This window comes from Salmo trutta, chromosome 21, assembly GCF_901001165.1.
Source record: "Salmo trutta chromosome 21, fSalTru1.1, whole genome shotgun sequence".
In the NCBI taxonomy this organism is placed as follows: domain Eukaryota; kingdom Metazoa; phylum Chordata; class Actinopteri; order Salmoniformes; family Salmonidae; genus Salmo; species Salmo trutta.
Genome location: NC_042977.1, coordinates 2,603,913 through 2,630,390, shown reverse-complemented (window position 1 = coordinate 2,630,390; position 26,478 = coordinate 2,603,913). Strand labels below are relative to the sequence as shown.

The window sequence follows — 26,478 nt, the reverse complement described above, 5'->3', positions numbered from 1 at the left end:
GATGTATGACACTTGTATTTTCATGAAGGTTAAATATTTATATTTCTGTAATTTGAATTTCCTGCTCTGCAATTTCACCGGATGTTGTCGAGGTGGGTCGCTAGCAGAACGCCTGCGCCAGAAAGGTTAAAAGGACAATGACCCAAAACACACCTCCAGGCTTTGTAAGGGCTATTTGACCAAGAAGGAGAGTGATGGAGTGCTGCATCAGATGACCTGGGCTCCACAATCCCCCAACCTCAACCAATTGAGATAGTTTGGGATAAGGTGGACTGCAGAGTGAAGGAAAAGCACCCAACAAGTGCTCAGCATATGTGGGAACTCCTTCAAGACTGTTGGAAAAGCATTCCTCATGAAGCTGGTTGAGAGAATGCCAAGAGTGTGCAAAGCTGTCATCAAGGCAAAGGGTGGCTACTTTGAAGAATCTCAAATATAAAATATATTTTGATTTGTTTAACACTTTTTTGGTTACTACATGATTCCACATATGTTATTTCATAGTTTTGATGTCTTCACTATTATTCTACAATGTAGAAAATAGTAAAAATAAAGAAAATCCTGGAATGAGTGTTTGTGTCCAAACTTTTGACTGATACTGTGTGTGTGTGTGTGTGTGTGTGTGTGTGTGTGTGTGTGTGTGTGTGTGTGTGTGTGTGTGTGTGTGTGTGTGTGTGCGTGCGTGCGTGCGTGCGTGCGTGCGTGCGTGCGTGCGTGCGTGCGTGCGTGCGTATATATATATATATATATATATATATATATATATATATATATATATATATATAAATAAACTACAAGGTTAAATTGCAATACTACAATTACAACAAATAAACCATTAGAATCAATAGAAACAACTGCAATCTTCTATGAATTCATTTAACACCAGAGTCCTAAACTGCACTAGTGGCAGCAGCGAATCAAGATGCAAGGAATTTTGCAGGTTATTCCAACAATGCACAAAAAATATCACCTGTGATAAAGTCAAGAACTGGCAGGAAAATTTACTGTACAATCTACTTCCTGCTATTTAGGGAGAGGCAACATTTATTTCTAAAAAAGCCCACTTTAAATCTTAGCTTTTTAACTACTTCATCTATATGTTTTTTAACAATAAATCTTTGTCAATCCAAATGCGAGAACCATCCAATTAATAAAAATGGGGTCCATTTGAAATATTTTTGCGAGAATTATTTTATTATTATTATTTATTATGTATTTAATCTTGCCTGCATTAAGTACACATTTTAAACCAACTAGTGCTTTCTGTAAGTCAATGCAAAAAGGTCAGATTGCAGCTCTAACATAGCCTGGTCAACAGTTCAGGATATGGCAAACATAACAGTGTCATCTGTATACAGATTAATATTACAAGTTAACAGATAGACCAATATTATTTATATAAATAGAAAAGAGGACAGGTCCCAATACAGTTCCCTGTGGTACACCTTTGTAATATCCAGGAAACTACACTTAACACCATCAGAAATCACATATTGTGTCCTGTCTGTCAGATAATTCTCAAACCACTTGCAAGAATCCTGTTCCAGGCCTATTTCAGTCAACCTTTGAATGAGAATGTGATGGTCAACAGCAGAATTATTAGTATGATATTAGCAATTTAACACATCATCTAAAACAAGCATAGCAGCTGAAACGGTGCTATGTCCAGATCTAAAACCGGATTGGTGCACATCAGGGGCAGACTGAAACAATAATTCAGGCCGGGAATTTGACTCCATCCCAGGCCACCCTGTTCAAGCAAACCACCAGACCGCTAATTTTGTAGGCTAACCCTATTTGTTGATGTAACGGGTACCAAACTAGTTATACATTTGGACACTATGTTCATCTGGGAAGAAAGTTAGCCACATTACAAAATACAAATATTTGGGACTGACCAAAAAGTAGCCTATCTGAACACTGAGTTTTCAAGGTATGCTATGGCTATGGGTGCACCCTCAAAAACTCACTAGGAATACACCAATCATAGCACACACAAAACAATTAGCCTACACTTTTTAAAAAGAGAATGAGCGAAACAATCGATGACTGCACAAGTAATACAAGTTTAAGTTTAGGTTATTTACAATGTTAATCTCATTCTGCAGAGCAACCAGATGATCAGAAAGAGAGGGGTTCAGAGCCCAGTACAGGGAAAATAGAAAGGGACAGCGAAAGCACTGAAAATCCATTTGATTATTTTGGCCATCCTCAGTCCAAGGATTTTGACTTATTTTTTCAGTACCACCCAAAACAAACTCCTCAAAGAGTCATTCCCAATGTATTCCACTCCAAAGATGTCACAAACAGAAAATGGCTGACATACAATGAAGTAACTCCCTCCTTGTTCTGCTCAGTATGTCTTGCATTCGCGAAACCTTCAGCCAGTGATAGTGCATTTGTCAAAGGAGGCATGCAAGCCTGGAAACATGCCCATCAGAAAGTACAGGAACATGAGAGAAGCAAGACCCATAGAGAAAGTGCAGAAGCCTTTTTCCTCAGAGCCAGCAAAGCAGACATCCATACCCTTCTGAGTGATAATATAACTTGGAAAACATGGCCGACAATACAGAGTTAGCTCAAATGTTCAAATGATTATCTTTATATTCAAGCTTCAAGCATATCAAAAGTATAAAATAACTTCACACACACACATTCACTGAACTTGAACATAAGCTACAACAATGTAAGTAAGTATAATACAAAAGTTGAAAAAGCACTCCTCTACAAAACAATGTAGATTACAATGTTCCCTCACTGGTGTCCATAAAGCCAACAGCACACAATAAACACATCTATACACTGAGTCAATGAAATTGAACATTGGCTACATAACTGCAAGTATAATATGAAAGTCCAAAAAACATGCCTCTGTACACAAGCTTTAACTCACAGCAAATGTTCTTTCACCCTTGTCAGCCTGTTAAGGAAGAGTCATAGCATAGCTACTTCAGAGTAACCAGAGTAACCAGTAAGTAATTACCACTAGTAACAATATAAGCTAAAAAAACTGGCCATGATTGTCGGCCATGTTTTCCAAGTTATATGCAGCTTCCTGTCTGTGTCCTCTGAAGCTCACATTTACCAATAGTTTTAACTACATCAATCACACGTTCCATGACCTGCCTCCTCTTTCTGACCTGGTCTCGTTGAACTGACATTATCACTCAGAAGGATATGGATGTCTGCTTTGCTGGCTCTGAGGAAAAAGGCTTCTGCACTTTCTCTATGGGTCTTGCTTCTCTCATGTTCCTGTACTTTCTGATGGGCATGTTTCCAGGCCTGCATGCCTCCTTTGACAAATGCACTATCACTGGCTGAAGGTTTCGCGAATGCAAGACATACTGAGCAGAACAAGGAGGGAGTTACTTCATTGTATGTCAGCCATTTTCTGTTCGTGCCATCTTTGGAGTGGAATACATTGGGAATGACTCTTTGAGGAGTTTGTTTTGGGTGGTACTGAAAAAATAAGTCAAAATCCTTGGACTGAGGATGGCCAAAATAATCAAATGGATTTTCAGTGCTTTCGCTGTCCCTTTCTATTTTCCCTGTACTGGGCTCTGAACCCCTCTCTTTCTGATCATCTGGTTGCTCTGCAGAATGAGATTAACATTGTAAATAACCTAAACTTAAACTTGTATTACTTGTGCAGTCATCGATTGTATGCCCCCCGATTAGTCCTACTGATAATCCCATAAATAAAGTACATATTAATCTAAAATCATAGCCTACATGTTTAGGTTTGTGCTCTGAAGTTGTACCTGAAGGTTCCTGCTCTGAGTCTGACTCTGAACTGACCACCATCTCCTGTTCTGCAGGAGCACCTGAAGCTCTAGTGCTGCTGCCGCTTCCTTCTCTGCCTTTGCAAAGAAAATACTCTATTATCATACTATCATTAGTGTATCATTAGGCTACATCAATATAGCTCTGAAAAAATTAAGAGTGGTCTCTTAATCTTTCCCAGAGATGTATATTATTTTAGAAACTTGTAATGCTGGTACTAATGCGCTAATGATCTTTGTCATTGTCTGTGCTGTGTCACAAAAGGCTACTGTGTTACGTTCATGGATGTATTATGGTTACGTTACTGAAGCATGTTTCCCTGTACAGTGTACAGTGTATGTGCACTTTCCCTAGCTTATGTGGCATGAGTCATGACCAAATGCTGGCAAGTCCATAGTCTAGGTTTACTATTTTTTACTAGTTGAAACATACTGCCTTCAATTTCATATTATGATCGCTATGTTGCACTCATTGCTATGATATAATTCTGCCACGAAGACGTAAGACGTGCAAACTGTTTAGCCTACCGGCCGTTGTGTCACTATTATTAGCTAGGCTACTTAGCCAGCCATGCTGGGTGTCCTGTGTGTGTGTCAGTGTGTGATTTAGCTAGTGTTTTTCACTGACCTGGTCCCTTACTGGCGAACATGTCGCTTATTTTGCAGCGTCTGTGGAAAGGGCCTTTCTCTTTTATATTCTCTCCCTCTCTGCTCCACCTTTCCTCTTTTGACTGTCCATTTCGCCGTGCGACTTGTCTAAAATGTAATCTGTAGAGAGGCAGGTAGACGGTTGCTATGTGCGTCGTGGAGCGCCCTCGCACGGGGACACTGCAGCGAGTGATTGAGTCGCATCTGATACGTGGATCATTCCTGCTTGCTAAATTATTGCTGGTCAAATTCACGGGGAAGTTTCCCGGTGCTCCCGGCGGCCAGTCCGCCATTGGTGCACATTAAGAATAAAGTGAGAAGTTGAAAAAGTTCTTAGCTTAGAGTTGGCCACGGATTTTAAACTTTGGAAAGACAAAATAATATGGAAGAGCTCAAATACAGAACGGATTTAATATTTTGTTCATGCAAATTACATTAATGAAAACAAAACGGTGCCTACATTTTTTAAGTGTAATGGGGCCAAAGAAATGTTTACTAATTTACTAACAATAAAAACTGAAATATTCCATTTACATAAGTATTATGACCCTTTAATCAGTACTTTGTTGAAAACTCTTTGGCAGTGATTACAGCATTGAGTCGTCTAGGGTATGACGCTACAAGCTTGGCACACCGGTATTTGGCGAGTTCCTCCCATTTTTCTCTGCAGATCCTCTCAAGCTCTGTCAGGTTGGATAGGGTGCGTTGCTGCACAGCTATTTTCAGGTCTCTCCAGAGATGTTTGATCGGGTTCAAGTCCGGGCTCTGGCTGTGCCACTCAAGGACATTCAGAGACTTGTCCCGAAGCCACTCCTGCATTGTCTTGGCTGTGTGCTTAGGGTCGTTGTCCTGATGGAAGGTGAACCTTCTCCCCAGTCCAAGGTCCTGACCACTCTGGAGCAGGTTTTCATCAAGGATCTCTCTGTACTTTGCTCCTCTCATCATTGCCTCGATCCTGACTAGTCTCCCAGTCCTTGCTGCTGAAAAACATCCCCACAGCATGATGCTGCCACCACCATGCTTCAACGTAGGTATGGTGTCAGGTTTCCTCCAGACCTGAAGCTTGGCATTCAGGCCAAAGAGTTTCATCAGGTCTGAGGGTCTTTAGGTACCTTTTGGCAAACTCCAAGTGGGTTGTCATGTGCCTTTTAGTTAAGACTGGCCACTCTACCATAAAGGCCTGATTAAAGGAGTGCTGCAGAGATGGTTGTCCTTCTGGAAGGTTCTCCCATCTCCACAGAGGAACTCTTGAGCTCTGTCAGAGTGACCATCGGGGGTTCTTGGTCACCTCCCAGACCAAGGCCTTTCTCCCCCGATTGCTCAGTTTGGCCAGGCGGCCAGCTCTAGGAAGAGTCTTGGTGGTTCCAAACCTCTTTCAGTTAAGAATGATGGAGGCCCCTGTGTTCTTGGAGACCTTCAATGCTGCAGAAATGTTTTGGTACCCTTCCCCAGATCTGTGCCTCGACACAATCCTGTCTCGGAGCTCTACGGACAATTCCTTCGACCTCATGGCTTGGTTTTTGCGCTGACATGCACTGTCAACTGTGGGACCTTGTATAGACAGGTGTGCGCCCTTCCAAATCATGTCCAATCAATTCAATTTACCACAGGTGGATCAAGTTGTAGAAACATCTCAAGGATGATCAATGGAAACAGGATGCACCTGAGCTCTAGTTCAAGTCTCATTGCAAAGGGTCTGAATACTTTATTTTTAATGCATTTGCACACATTTCTAAAAACCTGTTTTTGCTTTGTCATTTTGAGGTATTGTGTGTAGATTGCTGAAGAAAAGTATTTAATCCATTTTAAAATAAGGTTGTAATGTAGAAAAATGTTGAAAAAGTAAAGGGGACTGTATACTTTCCGAAGGCACTATATGAGGATATTGTGGAAATACTAAAAAGGACATTTTTCACCAAAACCACTAGTTATTTCTGAAAGGTTTAGGTTCCACAGAAGAAACCAGGAAGAGGGAGAATCAGTGACAAGGTTTGCTGCTGCATTAAAAAACTGTGAGTAAGTCTAAGCCCTGTGTTTGCGATATCTACTAAGCTAACATATGGAAATGTTTTAAGATGGTCATACCATGGATTATTTAGCTATTTTATGTAGAATTTTAGAACCCCTGTCAGTATAAAAAATATATTCAAAAATGATTTGATAAAATATTACATTTGTTCTTTACTGCTATAGCCCATAGAAACACATTGAATAACACTTTCAAAAATGGCAAAACAGACAGTCAAAAAATAAATAATAAGGAATAAGGTTTTGAAGTGTCTATCCTATATCTAGGAGATATAAAAAAAAACTCCACTACAAAAAATGTTGACCAATATTTAGTTATTTTCCTGTGTCACTTTTTACATCCTATTCATCCTACTGGGTTACCTTCTTGATGACTCTCCTGAAGTGTCGTAGAGACTATTGCTTTACTTAAAAAGTACAGAAAACAAACGAAACACATTTAAAAATAGAATAGTCTTCAGAAACAAGTCCCTGACACAGGCCTTATCCCCTGCCCCAATCCAGGTTATGGTGATGGCGAGACGGTTTGACAGAATGCAAGGTAGCATCTGCCACACTGTCGACTTCAGGTCCTTGGCACCCATTACAGCTAGAACCTAAGCTACAAAATACAAGAGAGGTATTAGAAATCATACACTATGTTAACATATTTGCCTCCCCCACCCCCTATATTTTATATACATGTATTGTGACAGTCCAAAGTAGGCCTGGGCAATTATTCTCCAAGGAGGGCCACATTAGAATATATTTTTGCCATCGCGGGCCAGAATCGTATTACAGGATTATACATCATGTGTATGACTGTGTTGACAGATATCTACTGTAAATCATGTCCAGATATGCTACTTATTTTACTTTTTTAACATGCACAGAAATAAACCACATCCATGTTCTCCTTTTGGTAGGTATTTTCATTATTAAACATGCAACGAACTACACAGAGGAAAAGGTACACTGTGCATTCAGCACCACTCTTGTTAAGGGTATGCACAAAAACACAAGAAAGAGAGAGCTTAACATTACATTTAAACTACTCAATCAGTGTGAGGAGTGAAGTCTCTGATGGGCATTGACTAGAGCAGTGAAGTCCGGTATAGTTTCTGACGTCGCTATGCGCAGGATTGCAGAGCGGTGAGAGTCAGTAAGAGATGATCTGTGCTTTGACTTGTTATATTTCATCACTGAAAATGTCTGTTCACATACATAGGTTGACCCAAAGATCTTCTGAACATGACTCGTAATCTTTGGAATGTTTAGTTCATTGAGAGATGCATAGAACCTGGTCAGTGACAATGTTTTAAATTACTGCATCAGACTGAAGATCGATAAGCTCAAGTTGCAGGTCAGTGGGAGCGTTATCCACATTAAAGGTGAAAGGAGAGGAAACCAACAGCATGTCATTTTCCAACACTTTGAAATCCTCAAAACGATGAGAAAACTCACCGTTCAAAGAACGGAGCAGCAATGTATACTTCTCCCGCTGGTCATCTGATAGGGAACAAACAGACTAGTAGTGTTGGGAGATGGGTGAGATTGTTGGCTTCTACTTGGCGGGTCAGGAGGAGTCATTTTCCCTTGAAGGCTTTGACAAGGCTGTACGTCTGATGTGCAAAAAAGCCCATCCCTTGTAGTTTGGAATTCAGTTCATTCATAAGGGCCATGATGTACGCGGTGAAGGCAAAATCAGCCAACCATTCTTTATCTTGCAGTTGAGGGAAATCCACATATTTTCCTTTCATTTGCAAAAACTCAGCAATCTCCGACTTCAGGTCCCACACCCTTTGAAACGCCTTCCCCAAACTCAGCCATCTCATGTTTGTGTGGTAGGGGAGATCTGCATGACCCGACTCCGTCTCTTCCAACAATGAGATAAACTGCCTGTGATTTAAAGATTTTGCTCTTATGAAGTCTACCATTTTAGTGACTGTATCCACAACATCGCTCATTTTCAGATCACATTTACAGAGCACCTCCTGATGAATAATGCAATGCAGGAAAATCATTTTTTGATCTGGGTTCAGCTCAGCTACTTGATCTTGTATCCTTTTCAAAAGGCCAACATTTTTCCTGTCAAGTTTGGTCACACTGGATCAGCGGTCACACTGGATAACTTTTCAAAACTTAGTCCCAGCTTTGCCACACACTTTTAACCTCCTCCAATAAATCTTTCCCTGTGGTTGTGCTCTTCATTGACTGCACTGTAGCAAGCTCCTCTGTAATTTCAAAGTCTGGGGTTATGCCTATCAACAACTGTGCCGTGTCACATGCATCACTGCTGTCATCCAGGGCCAATGAGAAATAGGTGAAATCCTTTACCTTGTCTTTCAACTGTTGTTCCATATTCTCTGTGATGTCCTCAACACACCATGTCACTGTTCGTCTTGACAGGGAAACATTTTCAAACAGTTCTTTCTTGTTGGGGCAAAGTATTGCTGCAGAGTCAATTAAACATTCTTTAATGATTTCGCCCTCAGCGAATGGCTTGCTATGTTTAGCAATTTTGTGGGACAGTACATAGCTAGCTCTCGCAATTCCGACGTTTTCTGAATGCAGTTTTGTGAAAAGTCCTTGCTGCTTTTGCAACTGAGAAAGCAACTATTTTGATGTACTTGCCCTCTGCTCAGAAGACATATTCCTATAGTTCTCTGCATGCTTCGTCTGGAAGTGTCGGGACAAGTTGTAGTCTTTCAAGACAGCGATGCACTCTTTGCACAAAGCACACAGCTTTCCCTGATACCTCAATAAAAAAATATTTCAATGTCCACTCTTGTTGGAACACCCTACATTCATTGTCTATTTTCCTTTTCTTTGAAAAACACATTTGAGAAAATTTCTAACTAGCTACTATTTGTTACTGTGACGTGTGTGTCAGCCTGGCAGTCACTGTCTGTCCTCGTGCAGTTGTTATTTATACGTGCCTTCAATATAAATGTCCCACAAGCGGTGGGAGTTAAATCATTACACAAAGGCGAGTATTCATTGGGCTTTTAATTTGAGGGCTCTGGAGCCGGCCTTTGCCCAGGCCTGGTCTAAAGACAGATGGCAGATATTTCCAATAAGTATTTACATTTAAGTTGGTAACAGTTATGTTCTTACCTTCATGTCTGCGGCCCAAACTTGGCACCGATGGAGTGTCTCACTCCTGGCCCTGTTTGAAAAAAATAACGTTACATTGAAATGAATTAAATACTGTACAAGAAAGAACAGAGAGGCAGAGTCTCATCCGGGCTAAGTGAATGTAACCATACATACCTCCATGACTATCATATCCACATGGTGCTGTGGTGAATACGATGCTGAGGCTGGCCATTGCCCTAATGGAAAGACACACCAGATTAGCTAGCTACATGACTAAAGGGGCTTTTTCTCCTGTGAATATAGTTACATATAATGTTAGTGAATTTTGATAATTAGCAAACCATCAAATGTTAGCAAGCTAGCTAAGTAATGTGGCTAGCAAGGACACAATCATAATTTAGCTAGTTAGCAACGGTTAAGTTCATGTTTCTATTTAGCTAGCTAGCTAAAGTTAGCAAACTAGCAAAGTAATGTTAACTAGCTATCTAGGCTCGCTAGCTTGCATTATTGTCCTCGTTGATGTTAACATTACACAATAAAACTACTCACAAATGAAGGAACGCAGTAATATTACTTACTTGAGCAAACAAACTTTGCATTCCAATCTGGTGCATGAACAGATGAGGACTAGAAACGAGAAACATTTTCAAACGCATTGGTTTTAAAAATAAAAAACAACTAGCTAACGTAAACTCACCCCATTCCGTACAAATGTGCGCAACCGTGACATTCAAACGAGGCTACAAAGAAAACTAATGGGACTGTGTTGACTTCAAAATCTGGGGTGTGAACTACGTTTCTATTCAAAGCGTTGATCGACATGGTAATGGCTCTATAGTATTGGAGAAAAGTTGAAAAAACGGACCCTCCGTTACATCATGACGTGTCATGCCGTAACGTACAGCACGCATAAAGCAACTATTTCTGTCTTACAATCTCTCTCCACCAGGTGTAGCACTTCTCTGATCGTTTAAAAACAAGAAATGGACAGTGACGGGGGTATGGGGGGGATACCTAGTCATTTTTTGTGTCATCACTGCATGCGATCATGACTTTCAAGCCGGTGTTTACTTTTGAAGCTCAATTTAGCTCTGCCCTAAAACCCGATTCAAATTCGACACAAACCTTCAAATAGGTATGTAATGACACATTATATAAACTCTTTATAGTGTTTTATTTACATTTTAGAGGCGATAAGGTGATAAGTTGGACATATCGAGTGAAAAAAAGCTGTTTTCCCACACGACAACTGTCCTTCTCACTATCACGCATTAGTTTCGCTTCCCCACCCGCCATTTTTAAAAAGACCCGACGGAGCTCATTGCCTTGTTGAATTATGCAGAAACGGGCAGCGTGGAGCTCATATCATTGATTTTGTTGGAAAGGGGATAAATTGTGCTTTACAATGGTATTGACATTACAGTTGATCTGGAAGTATTACGTTTTTGGGGCGCTAAAATAAGGTAAATTGTACGGACCAAGGCGATGTACAAAAGTGAGTCAGTTTACGTTAGATAGCTAATGAGGTCTGTTGTCTCCCACAAATGATCCACTTTATACATGATTCAAAATTCAGGTTAGGGAATTGGTGCTCCATGGGTGCCACAAGCATATTATTTTTTCGGTATTTCCAAACTTTCGGCAGTGATAAATATAAACAATTAAACTGTTATTTTGTTCCAAAAGCTTGTGAAATTGTATTTACCAAAAGCTACTGGATATTAGCTATCAAGTATCAAAGACAGATTTCAAAACTCAATGGAGGATGGTAATAAAGAACTTCCTGTTGAGGCTTTTCGGCTTCTTCTGTGCGGTTTAAGAGGTGCTGTCACCTATGGCACGTAGTGATCAACCCTTTTCTTCAAGTGGGTGAGGCGGTTTTGGGAGTGACATTTATTGCTAGAAAGGAACAGTTTGTATTGCGTCAAATATATACAGTTTAAGTCGGAAGTTTACATACACTTAGGTTGGAGTCATTAAAACTCGTTTTTCAACCACCAAACTATAGGTTTGGCAAGTCGGTTAGCACATCTACTTTGTGCATGACACAAGTCATTTTTCCAACAATTGTTTACAGACAGATTATTTCACTTATAATTCACTGTATCACAATTCCAGTGGGTCAGAAGTTTACATACACTAAGTTTACTGTGCCTTTAAACAGCTTGGAAAATTCCAGAAAATTATGTCATGGCTATAGAAGCTTCTGATAGACTAATTGACATAATTTGAGTCAATTTAAGGTGTACCTGTGGATGTATTTCAAGGCCTACCTTCAAACTCAGTGCCTCTTTGCTTGACATCATGGGAAAATCAAAAGAAATCAGCCAGGACCTCAGATATGTGTAGACCTCCACAAGTCTGGTTCATCCTTGGGAGCAATTTCCAAATGCCTGAAGGTACCACGTTCATCTGTACAAACAATAGTACGCAAGTATAAACACCATGGGACCACGCAGCCGTCATACCACTCAGGAAGGAGACGCATTCTGTCTCCTAGAGATGAGCATACTTTGGTGTGAAAAGTGCAAATCAATCCCAGAACAACAGCAAAGGACCTTGTGAAGATGCTGGGGGAAACAGGCACAAAAATATCTATATCCACAGTAAAACAAGTCCTATATCGACATTTTCCTCCAAACATTGTTATGTTTGGAGGAAAAAGGGGGACGCTCGCAAGTTGAAGAACACCATCCCAACCGTGAAGCATGGGGGTGGCAGCATCATGTTCTGGGGGTGCTTTGCTGCAGGAGGGACTGGTGCACTTCACAAATAGATGGCTTCATGAGGGAGGAAAATTATGTGGATATAGTGAAGCAACATCTCAAGGCATCAGTCAGGAAGTTAAAGCTTGGTCGCAAATGGGTCTTCCAAATGGACAATGACCCCAAGCATACTTCCAAAGTTGTGGGAAAATGGCTTAAGGACAACAAAGTCAAGGTATTGGAGTGGCCATCACAAAGCCCTGACCTCAATCCCATAGAAAATGTGTGGGCAGAACTGAAAAAGCATGTGCAAGCAAGGAGGCCTACAAACCTGACTCAGTTACACCAGCTCTTTCAGGAGGAATGGGCTAAAATTCACCCAACATGTGGGAAGCTTGTGGAAGGCTACCTGACACGTTTGACCCAAGTTAAACAATTTAAAGGCAATGCTACCAAATACTAATTGAGTGCATGTGAACTTCTGACCCGCTTGGAATGTGATGAAAGAAATAAAAGCTGAAATAAATCATTCTCTCTACTATTATTCTGATATTTCACATTCTTAAAATAAAGTGGTGATCCTAACTGCCTAAGAAAGACAGGGAATTTTTACTAGGATTAAATGTCAGAAATTGTGAAAAACTGAGTTTAAATGTATTTGGCTAAGGTCTATGTAAACTTCCGACTTCAACTGTAGTAGCCTACATTAAATCAATGGCAAAATGTATGCTATTTTGAGGCATAAATCTATTTCAACTGTAAATTATTAGGTGTAGTTCTATCACTTATTTTGGGTGATCCTCAATGATTGTAAATGCATTATGTCCACATGTGTGTTTGTATTGTGTTTTCAAATTGACAAAAACATTAAAACATTTAAATCACAAAAAATGTAAAGTATTGATAGGAACAACAAAAACAGCTTACATTAGAGAGGAACCAGGCTATGAGGGGTGGCCAGTCCTCTTCTGGCTGTGCCGGGTGGATATTATAACAGAACATGGTCAAGATGTTAAAATGTAATAGGCAATATACAAATAGAATACAGACACAAGTCCACAAAAACATCATAAAGAATATACAATATTGGAACACTAAACATAACTCTGGAGTTTAGGCTGATTGCAGTGGGAATATACAGTACAATTTACAGAGGAGAAATATCTATAGATGCAGAGGGAGGGATGCTGCCATGGCAAATATATACAGCGCATCAGTGGAGGCTGGTGGGAGGAGCAATAGGAGGACAGGCTCATTTTAATAGCTGGAATGGAATAAATGGAACGGTATCAAACATATGGAAACCACGTTTGACTCCGTTCCATTTATTCCAGTCTAGCCATTCCAATGAGCATGTCCTCCTATAGCTCCCCCCACCAGCCCCCACTGCAGTGCATATACATTGTTGTGCGGAGGTGTACATAGTCCAAATGCAGTAGAGTAGATTAGTATTTGAGCTCATTGATGACAAGTTGCAGTAATCAGCCTAATTGAGGTGGCGGGAAGTTTTGGTCATGATTGACCTAAATCATCTGCCAGAGCAGAGTTTTGAAAACATGGGGTGTCCAGGATGGGCAGGGTCGGCGATGATCTTACTTGCACGCTTCCTTGCACTGGAGGCGTGCAGGTCCTTGATGGTGGGCAGGTGACAGCCGATGACCTTCTCCGGTGACTGGACAATGCACTGCAGTTTGCCAGGACCCAAACCAGACAGTGATGGACGTGTAGAACCGAATCAGTTTGAGTTTGAGATTCCTCAGCTGGCGCAGATAGTACATCCTCTGTCGAGCCTTCTTGGTCACTGCTGTGATGTTGTCCTCACACTTGAGTTTGTGGGAGATGATGGTCCTCAGGAATTTGAATGACTTGGTCATGCTGATGGCGGAGCCATCAATCTCGAAGTCAACCACCATCTCTACGGTTTTGACTGTGTTGAGTTCCAGGTTGTTGCAACTGCACCAGGCCACCAGGCGGTGAACCTCTCCAAGATACATGTGTGTGTTTTGTCCTATATTTATATGTTATTTATTTTAAAAAACATATATTTTTAATCCCAGCCCCCGTCCCCGCAGGAGATCTTTTGCCTTTTGGTAGGCCGTCATTGTAAATAAAAATTTGTTCTTAACTGGCTTGCCTAGTTAAATAAAGGTTAAATAAATAAATACAAATAAAACATGGACTCGTAGCCGTCGGAGATGAGACCGACCAGGTTGGTGTCATCAGCGAACCTGAGTAGTTTGACAGATACGTCGTTGGAGGTGCAGTCATTGATGTAGAGTGAGTAGAGGCGGGGGGAGAGCATGCAACCCTGCGGTGCCCCCGTGTTGAGAGATATGGAGTCTGAAACATGTTTCCCCATCTTTAACGTGCTATGTCCTGTTGGTTAGGAAGTTGGTGATCCACCGACAGATAGAGTCAAATACTTTCAGCTGGGTACATTTGTGCTGTAGCAGTTCCAGAATGATTGTGTTGAAGGCTGAGCTAAAGTCCACATACATTATCCTCACGTATGTCCTTGCGTTGTCGAGGTGTTGGAGGATGTGGTGAAGGCCCATGTGGACGGCGTCATCCACAGACTGACTGGCTCTGTAGGCTAACTGCATGGGGTCAAGTGGTGGTTTTGAGATGGGACAGGACAAGGTACTTAAAGGTTTTCATGATGACCGAGGTGAGCGCTACAGGTCTGGAGTTATTGAGGCGGTTACCTTTTGTTTCTTCGGGACGGGGATGATGGTGGAGCAATTGAAGCAGACAGGTACAGTGCATAGTTCCAGACACTGATTGAATATGTCCGTGAAAACAGGGGAAAACTGGTCAGTGCAGTGCTTTAGTGTGGCTGAGGAGACCCGGTCTGGGCTTGCAACCTTCCTGAAGAGCTTGTTCACCTCTTGTTCTGTGATGACGAGGGGGTGGGGGGGCAGCCTGGGGTAAGGGGGGAGGGAGGGAAGGGGGAGGGAGGGAGTGAGAGGGTTGGAGGAAGGGAGTAGAGTCCTGATGGCTGAAAGTATTGTCAGCTGGGGGCAAGATGGCGGAGAAGAAACTCTTGATGGCTGAGGGCTTTTTGAGGTTCAAAACGACAGTAGAACTCGTTCAGCTGGTTTGACAGTAGTGGGTCGTCTAGTGCCTGGGGGGTCTTTTGTTTGTCGTTTATGATCTGCTGGAGACCCTTTCAGACAGACGAGCTGTCGTTGGGCTCGAATTGTTGTTCTAGCCACTCCTTGTAATGAATTTTGGCCACTTTAATCCCCTTGTTGAGCAGCTGTTAGCAGTTCTATAGGACTCTTTGTTGTTGCTCCTATGTACCCCCTCTTTGGCTGAGCGCAGGGCTCTGAGTTCAGCACTGAACCAGGGTTTGTCATTGTTAAATTTGACAAAAGTGCTGGTTAGAACCACTGGTGTCTGCATGGTCAGATGTACAGTTCAGATTTACAGCTGTGAAAATTAGACCAGACAGTTGATTACGGTTGGGCGATGTCAACCTTTGTCCTATCGTGATTATGTACCCATAAAACATTGTGATATACGATGGTATCATCCCCTATTGGCCAAGCAAAAAACATTTGCTCAGTGAAATCTAAATGCTACAACTTGAAGAATAATGATGAAAGATAATGTTGTTGAAAGCCTGGGCAGAGACTAAGTACAGGCAAATATTTTCTAATATTTATTTCTGGTGGAGGAGCTTCAGCATGGAACAGGTTTGTGTGTGTGTGTGTGTGTGTGTGTGTGTGTGTGGCGCGCAAATTATGGAGCAGTGACATCAACCCTGTTTATACCTGGTTCTAACTTGCATCCTTTGTCCTGATCTAGTCCACATTCTGATTGTCTACACCTGTCTAAAAATGTGGGCACAATCAAAAGACACACTGTGATCCGATCCTCCTGCCCACCTCCGGAGGTAGTCAGACATGCATTGTGTCTGGATATCTTACAAGTGTAGAAAGATCTGGACAAAGAAACCATTTAAATCATCATTATTACACCCTCTAAAATCCTTGACTGGTGGCACAATTGACTGATTACATAAATATGTGTCATACAATAAATAAATACATATTATGCTTGAAAGAGTAGCTGTGAAATAATTTGCATAAACGAAGTGACCAGGAAATCTGGTCACAATGCAGACACAGTGGATGGATAACAGTGGATGGATAATGTGTGTAGACACATTACTGGAAATGTGGGCACAATCAGAATGTAGACAAGATCAGGATAAAGGACCCATGTTAGCACCAGGTATAAACATGGTTTTAGTGAGTTAGGTTATACATCATGGGCTGGATCTAAGCAATCTCCCATCTTCAGAAGTGGATAATAATTGCTTTTATTTGCCTCATAAAATAATAGTAAATAAATTATATTGTTTGTTCTCTCATAAAGCCGTGATTGAGAATAGTGTATGCCTAAGCTTAGGCTATAGACTTTCATTCTTAAACTAGAATATTTGGGAAATAAGCTAATGTTCATAACTTTAATATCTCTTAAAGCAAATTCATTTTTCATTTTGTTAAGACACTCTAGGACCGGACTTGTCCAGAGCAGACTGTGGATAAATACTTTTGACATCTTTCTATCTGTAAAATCTATACGTAAAATGCATTTTTGGTGCATTTAAAAAAAAAATAATCTTGATTCTGAAGCTGAGAAAAATTTGTTGGCTTGTGGGAAGATACTGCCTTTCGGGAAACAAGTACACTGAATTAATTCGACCAAATGACAAAAGCCTATTTAGACCCAATCACCATCTCTTCAAAGTAAGTTACTAAATGTAATCTAGTTTGTAACAATCTCTTTGAAATTATGTGTAATTCAATGTAGCGAGATTTGAAATTATTGATGTACAGTTGAAGTCGGAAGTTTACATACACCTTAGCCAACTACATTTAAACTCAGCTTTTCACAATTTCTGACATTTAATCCTAGTAAAAATTCTGGTTTAGGTCAGTTAGGATCAATACTTTATTTAAAAAATGGGAAATGTCAGAATAATAGTAGAGAGAATGATTTATTTCAGCTTTTATTTCCTTCATCACATTCCCAGTGGGTCAGAAGTGTACATACACTCAATTAGCATTTGGTAGCATTGCCTTTAAATTGTTTAACTTGGGTCAAGCGTCTCAGGTAGCCTTCCACAAGCTTCCCACAATAAGTTGGGTGAATTTTGGCCCATTCCTCCTGACAGAGCTGGTGTAACTGAGTCAGGATTGTAGGCCTCCTTGCTCGCACAACCTTTTTCAGTTCTGCCCACACATTTTCTATGGGATTGAGGTCAGGGCTTTGTGATGGCCACTCCAATACCTTGACTTTGTTGTCCTTAAGCCATTTTGCCACAACTTTGGAAGTATGCTTGGGGTCATTGTCCATTTGGAAGACCCATTTGCAACCAAGCTTTAACTTCCTGACTGATTGTAACGCGGGTCGTATAAAGGGGACCAAGGCGCGGCGTGTGAAGTACTAATATTTCCTTTTAATGAATACACTTTAACAAACCAACCGACAACAGTTCCGTCAGGTGACATACACTAAACAGAAAAGAACTACCCACAAAACCAAGGAAGAAAAACCCCTACTTAAATATGATCTCCAATCAGAGGCAACGAGGATCAGCTGCCTCCAATTGGAGATCAACCCCAACATAGAAATAGAAAAACTAGAACTAAAACATAGAAATAGAAAACATAGATAAACCCAAAACACCCCGTCATGCCCTGACCTACTCTACTATAGAAAATGACATCTTACTAGGGTCAGGACGTGACACTGATGTCTTGAGATGTTGCTTCACTATATCCACATCATTTTCCTCCCTCATGAAGCCATCTATTTTGTGAAGTGCACCAATCCCTCTGCAGCAAAGCACCCCCACAACATGATGCTGCAACCCCCGATGGTGTTCTTCGGCTTGCAAGCATCCCCCTTTTTTCCTCCAAACATTATGGCCAAACAATTCTATTTTTGTTTCATCAGACCAGAGGACATTTCTCCAAAAAGTACGATCTTTGTCCGCATGTGCAGTTGCAAACCGTGGGCTGGCTTTTTGATGGCGGTTTTGGAGCAGTGGCTTCTTCCTTGCTGAGTGCCCTTTCAGGTTATGTCGATATAGGACTCCTTTTACTGTGGCTAGTGATACTTTTGTACCTGTTTCCTCCAGCATCTTCACAAGGTCCTTTGCAGTTTTTCTGGGATTGATTTGCACTTTTCGCACCAAAGTACGTTCATCTCTAGGAGACAGAACGCATCTCCTTCCTGAGCGGAATGACGGCTGCATGGCCCCATGGTGTTTATACTTGCGTACTATTGTTTGTACAGATGAACGTGGTACCTTCAGGCATTTGGAAATTGCTCCCAAGGATGAACCAGACTTGTGGAGGTCCCCATTTTTTTATGAGGTCTTGGCTGATTTCTTTTGATTTTCCCATGATGTCAAGCAAAGAGGCACTGAGTTTGAAGGTAGGCCTTGAAATACATCCACAGGTACACCTCCAATTGACTCAAATGATGTCAATTAGCCTATCAGATGCTTCTAAAGCCATGACAACATTTTCTGGAATTTTCCAATCTCTTTAGAGGCACCGCATCGCATCACATCACCGCATCGCAATGCAAAATGCGTTTCTACAGATACCCGTGCCGACCGCCACCGGGAGACCCATGAGGCGGCTTTTGGTTTTGATTTAGAATCCTCCAATCCGTCAATCATCTATATGTAATCATTGGCAGAGAGTCACGTCATATTTTTCGATATACTGTAGGCCTACCGTAGGCGACATGAGTCTCACTGGTGTAGAGTAATGTGCTCTTAAGTTATTTATTTAAAGAGCATATTGAAGTTAGAAGCAATAGGATTTGAAGCAATAGTCTACTACTATTTTATCACCGTTTCACACTGCTCTGAGACAAGCATGGGGATTGGTCTTGATAAATTAGTTAGTTTTTATTTTGACTGAATCTCCATTTGGGTATTGGTTAGACTACAATTATGGTGTAGAAATGTTATGCTCTTGGTGTATGTCGCGTCCTGACCATAGAAAGCTGTTATTTTCTATGGTAGAGTAGGTCAGGGTGTGACAGGGTTTTTTTCTAGTTTAGATTTTCTATGTTGTTATGTTCTAGTTTTTGTATTTCTATGTTGGGTTTTGTTTGGGATGATCTTCAATTAGAGGCAGCTGGTCATCGTTGTCTCTAATTGGGGATCATTCTTAAGTAGGTGTTTTTCTCACCTGGCTTTGTGGGAGATTGTTTTTGAGTATGTGTATGTTAACTCTTTGTCACGGTTTGTTGTTTTTGTTTATTCAGTTTATTTTGTATGTATTGCATAGTTTTACAGTTCAATAAAATATGTGGAACAATAATCACGCTGCACTTTGGTCCGCTTCATCCTACGACAAACGTGACAGTGTAACCTTTATTTACCTAGGCAAGTCAGTTAAGAACAAATTATTATTTACAAGGACAGTCTACTCCTTCCTCCCCATTGGGAAATTTAACCCCGTGCCCGCACGACACAGGGATTCTTTAGCTAAATAGCCCAGTACTGTAGCCTACTCCCAACTGTCACGTTGTACAGCGCCATATTTTCCGTTCCATCCTAACGGAAACCCAGAGGGTTTTTCGTCTTTCTTGGAATTGAAACACCATAATATATCAAATTAATTAAGCGAAATTTCTTAAAATCAGTCCCATATACTATGTTCTTACAAAAAAAGGTTTTAAATTCTCTAGTACAGTCTCTATTAAAGGCTATCAAATGCTTCTCAAAGATTCCCTCTGGTGGCCAAACTAGCACGAACTAGCATTAATGGTACCAGTGGTTGGCACTTAAATAATGTGCCATAGAATTCTGTGGCACCACGCAAGCCGTGCTGCAGTACGCTGCAACTTCTAAGGACGAACCACTGTAAGAAGTTCCCAGCAAGCCAATCCAACTGGTGGGAGGTGCTTCAGGACGGACGCATGGGGTGAAATCTCTTCAGATTACCTCAACAAATTGACAACTAGAATGCCAAAGGTCTGCAAGGCTGTAATTGCTGCAAATGGAGGATTCTTTGACGAAGACAAAGTTTGAAGGACACAATTATTATTTAAATTAAAAATCATTATTTATAACCTTGTCAACGTCTTGACTATATTTCCTATTCATTTTGCAACTCATTTCATGTATGTTTTCATGGAAAACAAGGACATTTCTAAGTGACCCCAAACTTTTGAAAGGTAGTGTGTGTGCATATAATACAAAAAATATATATGTGAGATTGGAAATTATGCAGACAATTACATTGATGGAAGCCACAATCTATCTGCAATATTAAAGCTGAGCTACTATTTTTTGATAACTGGTTAGATGGCCTTCGGTATTTCAAAAACTTTGGTTTACTTTAAGCTAGGTTTTGATAGCAACTGGCTGACTCATGCGGTCACGTAATGTTAGCAAGCTGGTTGGGCTAACATTATTAGGCTAGTTAGCTAGCAACCTTGCAAGCTGGTTTGTAATAATACATTCATAAAGCATTTTCTTATTGGCTGAAAATGTAATTCATACTATTAGTCATGCGTTATTTCTGTTGGAGTTTACATTATAGGGAATAGGCTGGCTTGCCGGGTCCTCCATATTATGTCACACAACTCAAATACATTTTCCGGCATGACTTTCGGAATTCTGATCAGTTTTATGTAATAACTCGAAAAATAGAAAAGTGAGGTGTAACTTTGCATTGGGACTTTTGATGCGTATACTGAAGAAAATCCATATGTTACATGTGGTTATGTGGACACCAAGGAACTTGAAGGTCTCATCCCGCTCCACTACAGCCCCGTCGATGTGGATGTGGATGGGGGCAACAGCACACTTTCACAGAGTGAGAGCAAAGGGTAATTAACAACAGTCCTCAAATTATCACCGGACTACAGGTGGTCTACAATACAAAGACAGACATCAGGGCACTGAGGGGGTGTCTATACTTAGCTGGTAAACAGTCACTCTGGGTGGTTTAGACCTACAAGCAAAGACCGGTATAACCAGAGAGGATACATTATTTACAGCGAGATCAATACGGCCGTATTCGGGTTTGTGCTTTGATATAGTAGAGGAGGGAGATGGTATAAGTGTTTAAATAAATAAAAACGTGTCTTAATGTTGTATGCATGTTGTCATTTGTATCACAGGAGCATTTGGAAATGTTTATGAGACAAGCAGACAGACAGACATTCAGAAATGCAGACAAATGGACAGGCATGCACGTGAAAACACACACACACACACACACACACACACACACACACACACACACACACACACACACACACACACACACACACACACACACACACACACACACACACACACACACACACACACACACACACACACACACACACACACTCTCTCTCATTTACACTACTGGATGGGTCTGTTTCCAATCATTCCTTTCCCGCATTTCGTTTCCCTTCCCTTCTCCGGCTACAGAACGGCTCCAGAAGCTTTAGCCCCCCATATTAAATAGACTGTGAGGTCATGAAACTTTCCCCTTCTCCATTTCCTGCCAGCGTTCAAGCATCGTCTGTCATTAAATCACAATCCTGGCAGTCCCCCGCTCCAATATATAGAAACTCCATTGTGTGTGTGTATATGTGTGTGTGTGTGTGTGTGTGTGTGTAGCCCGCAGTCAAATTTCTCTGAACTGACTTGCAATTGCAAATATGTTGTTTTGAAACCGAGAGCCCATTTTACATTTATTTGGATGTATCGTAATTTTGTGACGCCTTGAAAAAAAGGGGTCATTTTTAGATGGCAACCAACATATCTAACCACTGGGGGAGCCACGTGGAAAACCCTTCATTTAGAACAATTTATTTATTTATATTTTTTACTTTTATTTAACTTGGCAAGTCAGTTCAGAACAAATTCTTATTTTACAATGACGGCCTACCCCAGCCAAACCCTCCCCTAACTCGGATGATGCTGGGCCAATTGTGCGCCGCCCTATGGGACTCCCGATCATGGCCGGTTGTGATACAGCCCGGGATTGAACAAGGGTCTGTAGTGATGCCTTTTTGTGCAACCATGAGTGAAAGTGTCAATCCAGTATATCTAATGTTATACCATTATGTTACACTATTGCATGTTAAAAATGTTATGGCCAGTGACAGTTGTGTGAAAGACTCACGTATGGCCTTGTGTCAATTGTTGTGTAAATCAGTGGTCCTCAATTCTCTCCTCAGGGACCAACAGCCATTCCTGAGCACCCGATTCAACTTGTCAATAATCCCTGTAGGTCGCAATATCTTCTAAACTAACATATGAAATTAATAATTTAGCCATTTGATTTAGAATTTTAGGACCCCTGTAGGTATAAAAAATAATATATAACAATTATTTGATTAGAAAACGCACTGATTAACACATTTTTATACATGGCAAAACAGACAGTCACCAAATAAATCATTAGGAATAAGGTTTTGAAGTGTCTGTCCTATATCTGAGAGATATATATAAAAATAAAAGGCTAACTTTATATCGGTGGAAAGAGGAGATTGAGCTGCAGCCATTACAAAACACGCTAAGTATCTAGCATAAACACACGGGAGCTATTCAATATTCAAAATGACGTCACTGTGTGACGGACGGGTGCGTCAATAGTAATACCTATTGAATTATAACAATATAATATGACTAACCAAAAAAATAACCCTATATGGTTTTTCATACGGTTCTTTGAAGAACCTTTTGAGATTGAGAATGGTTATATAAAGGTTCTATAAAGTGTTCTATATAGAACCAAAAAGGTTGTAACAATAGCGGAACCCTTTTTGGTGCTTTATAAAACCTTTTTTTAATAGTTCTTTACAGAACCCTGGAAAAGGTTATTTATAGCACCATAACGGTTCCATTTAGAACCTTGTGAGCATGGTTCTTTATAGAGCCTTCAAAAAAGGGTTCTATAAAGCACCAAAAAGGGTTACACTATGGTTACAAGCATTATTTGGCTTGTATATCAAACACTTTCTTTTTGTATGTACTTATGAAGGCTTTTTGCATTGAAGTGGAAAGTGTAACATGGTCCATATAAGAACTAGGCCTAAGTCATGAGAAATGCTGCCACTGCCAAATCCTATGCTGGCTCAGCCTTTTCCACAAAGCTCCAGATGGCAACACCACAAGAGACTCCCTAATTAAATTGTCCGTCATTAACACTTATACAATGAATTAAATATTTTCATCCACATGAGTATATTGAAAATTATGTCTAAACACATGCTCTTTTTCTCAATAACTGACACACAGACGCACACACACACACACACACACACACACACACACACACACACACACACAGACGCACACACACACACACACACACACACACACACACACACACACACACACACACACACACACACACACACACACACACACACGTGACTTGTCAACTGAGTAGCATTCAGCTTTAACTCTACAACGTCAATGCTCTGACAAAGGAGCCTATGTCCGAAAAGTGTTAGCCCTCGACTTTGTAAGGGAATATAGTATCTACAGCATAAACATGATTGTATTTTGTACAGAGAGGTGCCGAAAAAGGTAACTCACTCCAAAACAGACAAAGCATAAATACCCAATTCAAACTGCAAACATGTCTGTTAGCTCTACTAGTCAAAATGCATTATTGTATGTTTCTCCTGACTGAAAGGCCAGGGTAATCCTGGGGCAAAGAAGAAGCACAAAGGACAGAGAAAGAGAGACGACACACATAAAAGGCATACCTAAAGCTTGTGTCCACCAGTGTGCTGTGCGTTATGGATGAGATCAAGGACTTCTTTGTTTGAGAGAAATACCCCTTGTGTTGTGTTCCTGATTCGGTGATGAGGTGTGTGCGCCCACTATCCCAAGGTTTGGTGTGTGTTGTGTGTTTGTGTATGTGTGCCCACCAACCCAGGGTTTGGTGTGTGTGTGTGTGTGCAGTTTACACACATACGTTAGAGTGGGGATTGTCCAGCACCAGAGAGCTTGGTGTTGTGTCCTGTCAATGACCCCAGTAACCCTGGCACTCATTCTGACATTTCCATCAGGAGCTGTGAATAAGGCTAGTTACTGTTCAACAAGTCAAACACATGTGACCCCCTTCTATGTTTCCCTCTTGTAACCCCCAGTATTCTGCCAGGGGTCATTGCTGCATTCTTGCGTTAGCAACGCCTCTGTGAGACAAGGCCTAACATCACAGATACATCTCTCAGAGAAGGGTGGAGATTACATTAAAAGTGTTGTGTGTACGTTTTCTGTGCTATTTCCCCGTGTTTTTTTTTTTAAGAATACTTACTAGTACTAAGCTTTTCAGGTGTTTCAATGGAATTACTGTACTTCGGTTACTTTACTTTTTATAATGTAATAATCTTGGATATTTCATTTTTATAATGTAATACTCTTGGATATTTGGATATATGTCATGTGGTTTCATTTATTTACATAATATAAAGCAACTGTGGGATGCACGTGAGTGATGGAGTTTCTGTTTGGAATTGTACACATGATGTCGCACCAGTCTGGATATATTTACAGACAACAATCTAACATGTGGGGTTAGCACTAAAGAGATGGTTAACCAATGTAAACACGCGTTTTATGGTCCTCAGTTGATAACAAAGAGAGATGTTGGGAATCTAACAGAACTATTTGCCAGTCCCCTTTAAAACAGGTAAATTAGCCACCCATTGGGGGGGTGGGGGGGTTCTGAGGTACCGGAACACATTGAGAAAAAGAGCATTATAGTTCTGTTTCTAGACTGAAGCTCCTGACCTTTTTTGCATGTTGTACAGCCCAACTTTGAATTCTGCATGACAAACTAGGGGTTATACGTTTGCTTGTTCTAGAACCCCCCTCCTCCCAGCTCCCCGTCTCCCTCTCCCACTGAGTCTGACTCGGTAGTAGGTCTACTAGCTAGTGGAGGTGCTGGTGGTGATGCAGAACTGGCGTGATTAGCATCGCCATCAGGAACTGTCAGGAACAGGATTTTTGGACTTGAAAAATGTCAAACTTTATTGCCTTTTCTTATCAATTTTGTATTTGGCTTTCCCACGATTCAAATTAAGTTTGGGGAAGCCTGGCTTCCCTTGGCATCCATGAATACACGCCACTGATACACTGAGTGTACCAAACATTAGGAACACCTTCCTAATATTGAGTTGCACCCCCCCTTTTGCCCTCAGAACAGCCTCAATTCATCGGGGCATGGACTCTAGAAGGTGTCGAAAGAGTTCCACAGAGATGCTGGTCCATGATGAATCCAATGCTTCCCACAGTTGTGTCAAATTGTCTGGATATTCTTTGGAAGGTGGACCATTCTTGATACACACGGGAAACTGTTGAGCGTGAAAAACCCAGTTGCGTTGCAGTTCACCAAAGCACATAGACAGCTTTAGTTAAAGTGGTAAATCATCTTAGAGCCAACACAGATGCCAAACAGCTCTCTGTCCTTGTACTCTTGGATTTAAGTGCTGTATTCTACACTGTCAACCATGATGTCCTTCAGGACATACTGGAGAGGTGGATTGGCCTCTCCGGTCCAGTTCAAAATTGGTTTAGGTACTATCTAACCGGTTGAGAGTTTTCCGTCACCCTTGGTGAACATACTGTAACTCAGAGAAAATACACATCACATGTGGCGTTCCACAAAGTTCGATATTGGGACCAGTACTGTTCAGTTTATATATGTAACCCTTTGGCAGCGTTATCAGAAAGCATAGCATTGATTATCACTGATACTCAGATGATACACAACTTTACATGTCTGTGTCACCAGAGGATTTGAGCTCCACCTATAAATTATTTGACTGTATTGCTGATTTAATTACTTCGATGACACACAGCTTCCTCCAACTAAATCAAAACAGGACCGAGGCAATTATTATTGGAGCCAAAGCACAGAGCGAGAACCTGGCCTCACATTTTAATTCACGGTAAAATACCTGGGTGTTATTTTAGATTCTGAAATCAATTTCGAATCTCACATTAGGAATGTGACCAAAATAGCTTTTTACTACCTGAGGAACATTGCCAAGGTGCAGCCGTTTCTCTCTCAGGCTGATACAGAGAGACTCATCCATGCCTTTATTACAAAGGCCTTTCCTAACAGACCTGCTAACTTTCTTTGTTGTTACTTTTAAGGTTGGAATCAACATGCAGTACCTCCAGTAGGAAGAGAGGCAAGAACCATTCGTCCACCAGCTCAGGGACAAGCTACACTATT

General features: G+C 40.9%; 1 protein-coding gene across 3 annotated transcripts in view; it reads right to left on the bottom strand.

Annotated features, from left to right (window-relative positions):
* The window catches only part of myo10 (myosin X), a 290,886-nt gene that overhangs the window by 171,345 nt on the left and 93,063 nt on the right, over positions 1-26,478 (bottom strand). Inside the window, exons 1-3 of one of the 3 annotated variants that reach the window (XM_029703952.1) lie at positions 10,112-10,137; positions 9,708-9,769; positions 9,552-9,603 (exon numbers count right to left, since the gene is read on the bottom strand). The exons of 1 other annotated variant lie outside the window; for it this stretch is intronic. In XM_029703952.1, coding sequence (XP_029559812.1) covers positions 9,552-9,557 — 6 coding nt within the window. In that variant the 5' untranslated portion in view covers positions 9,558-9,603; positions 9,708-9,769; positions 10,112-10,137. Of the gene's footprint in view, positions 1-9,551; positions 9,604-9,707; positions 9,770-10,111; positions 10,138-26,478 lie in introns of those variants that run through there. One more of the 3 variants, XM_029703951.1, reaches the window with a different exon arrangement.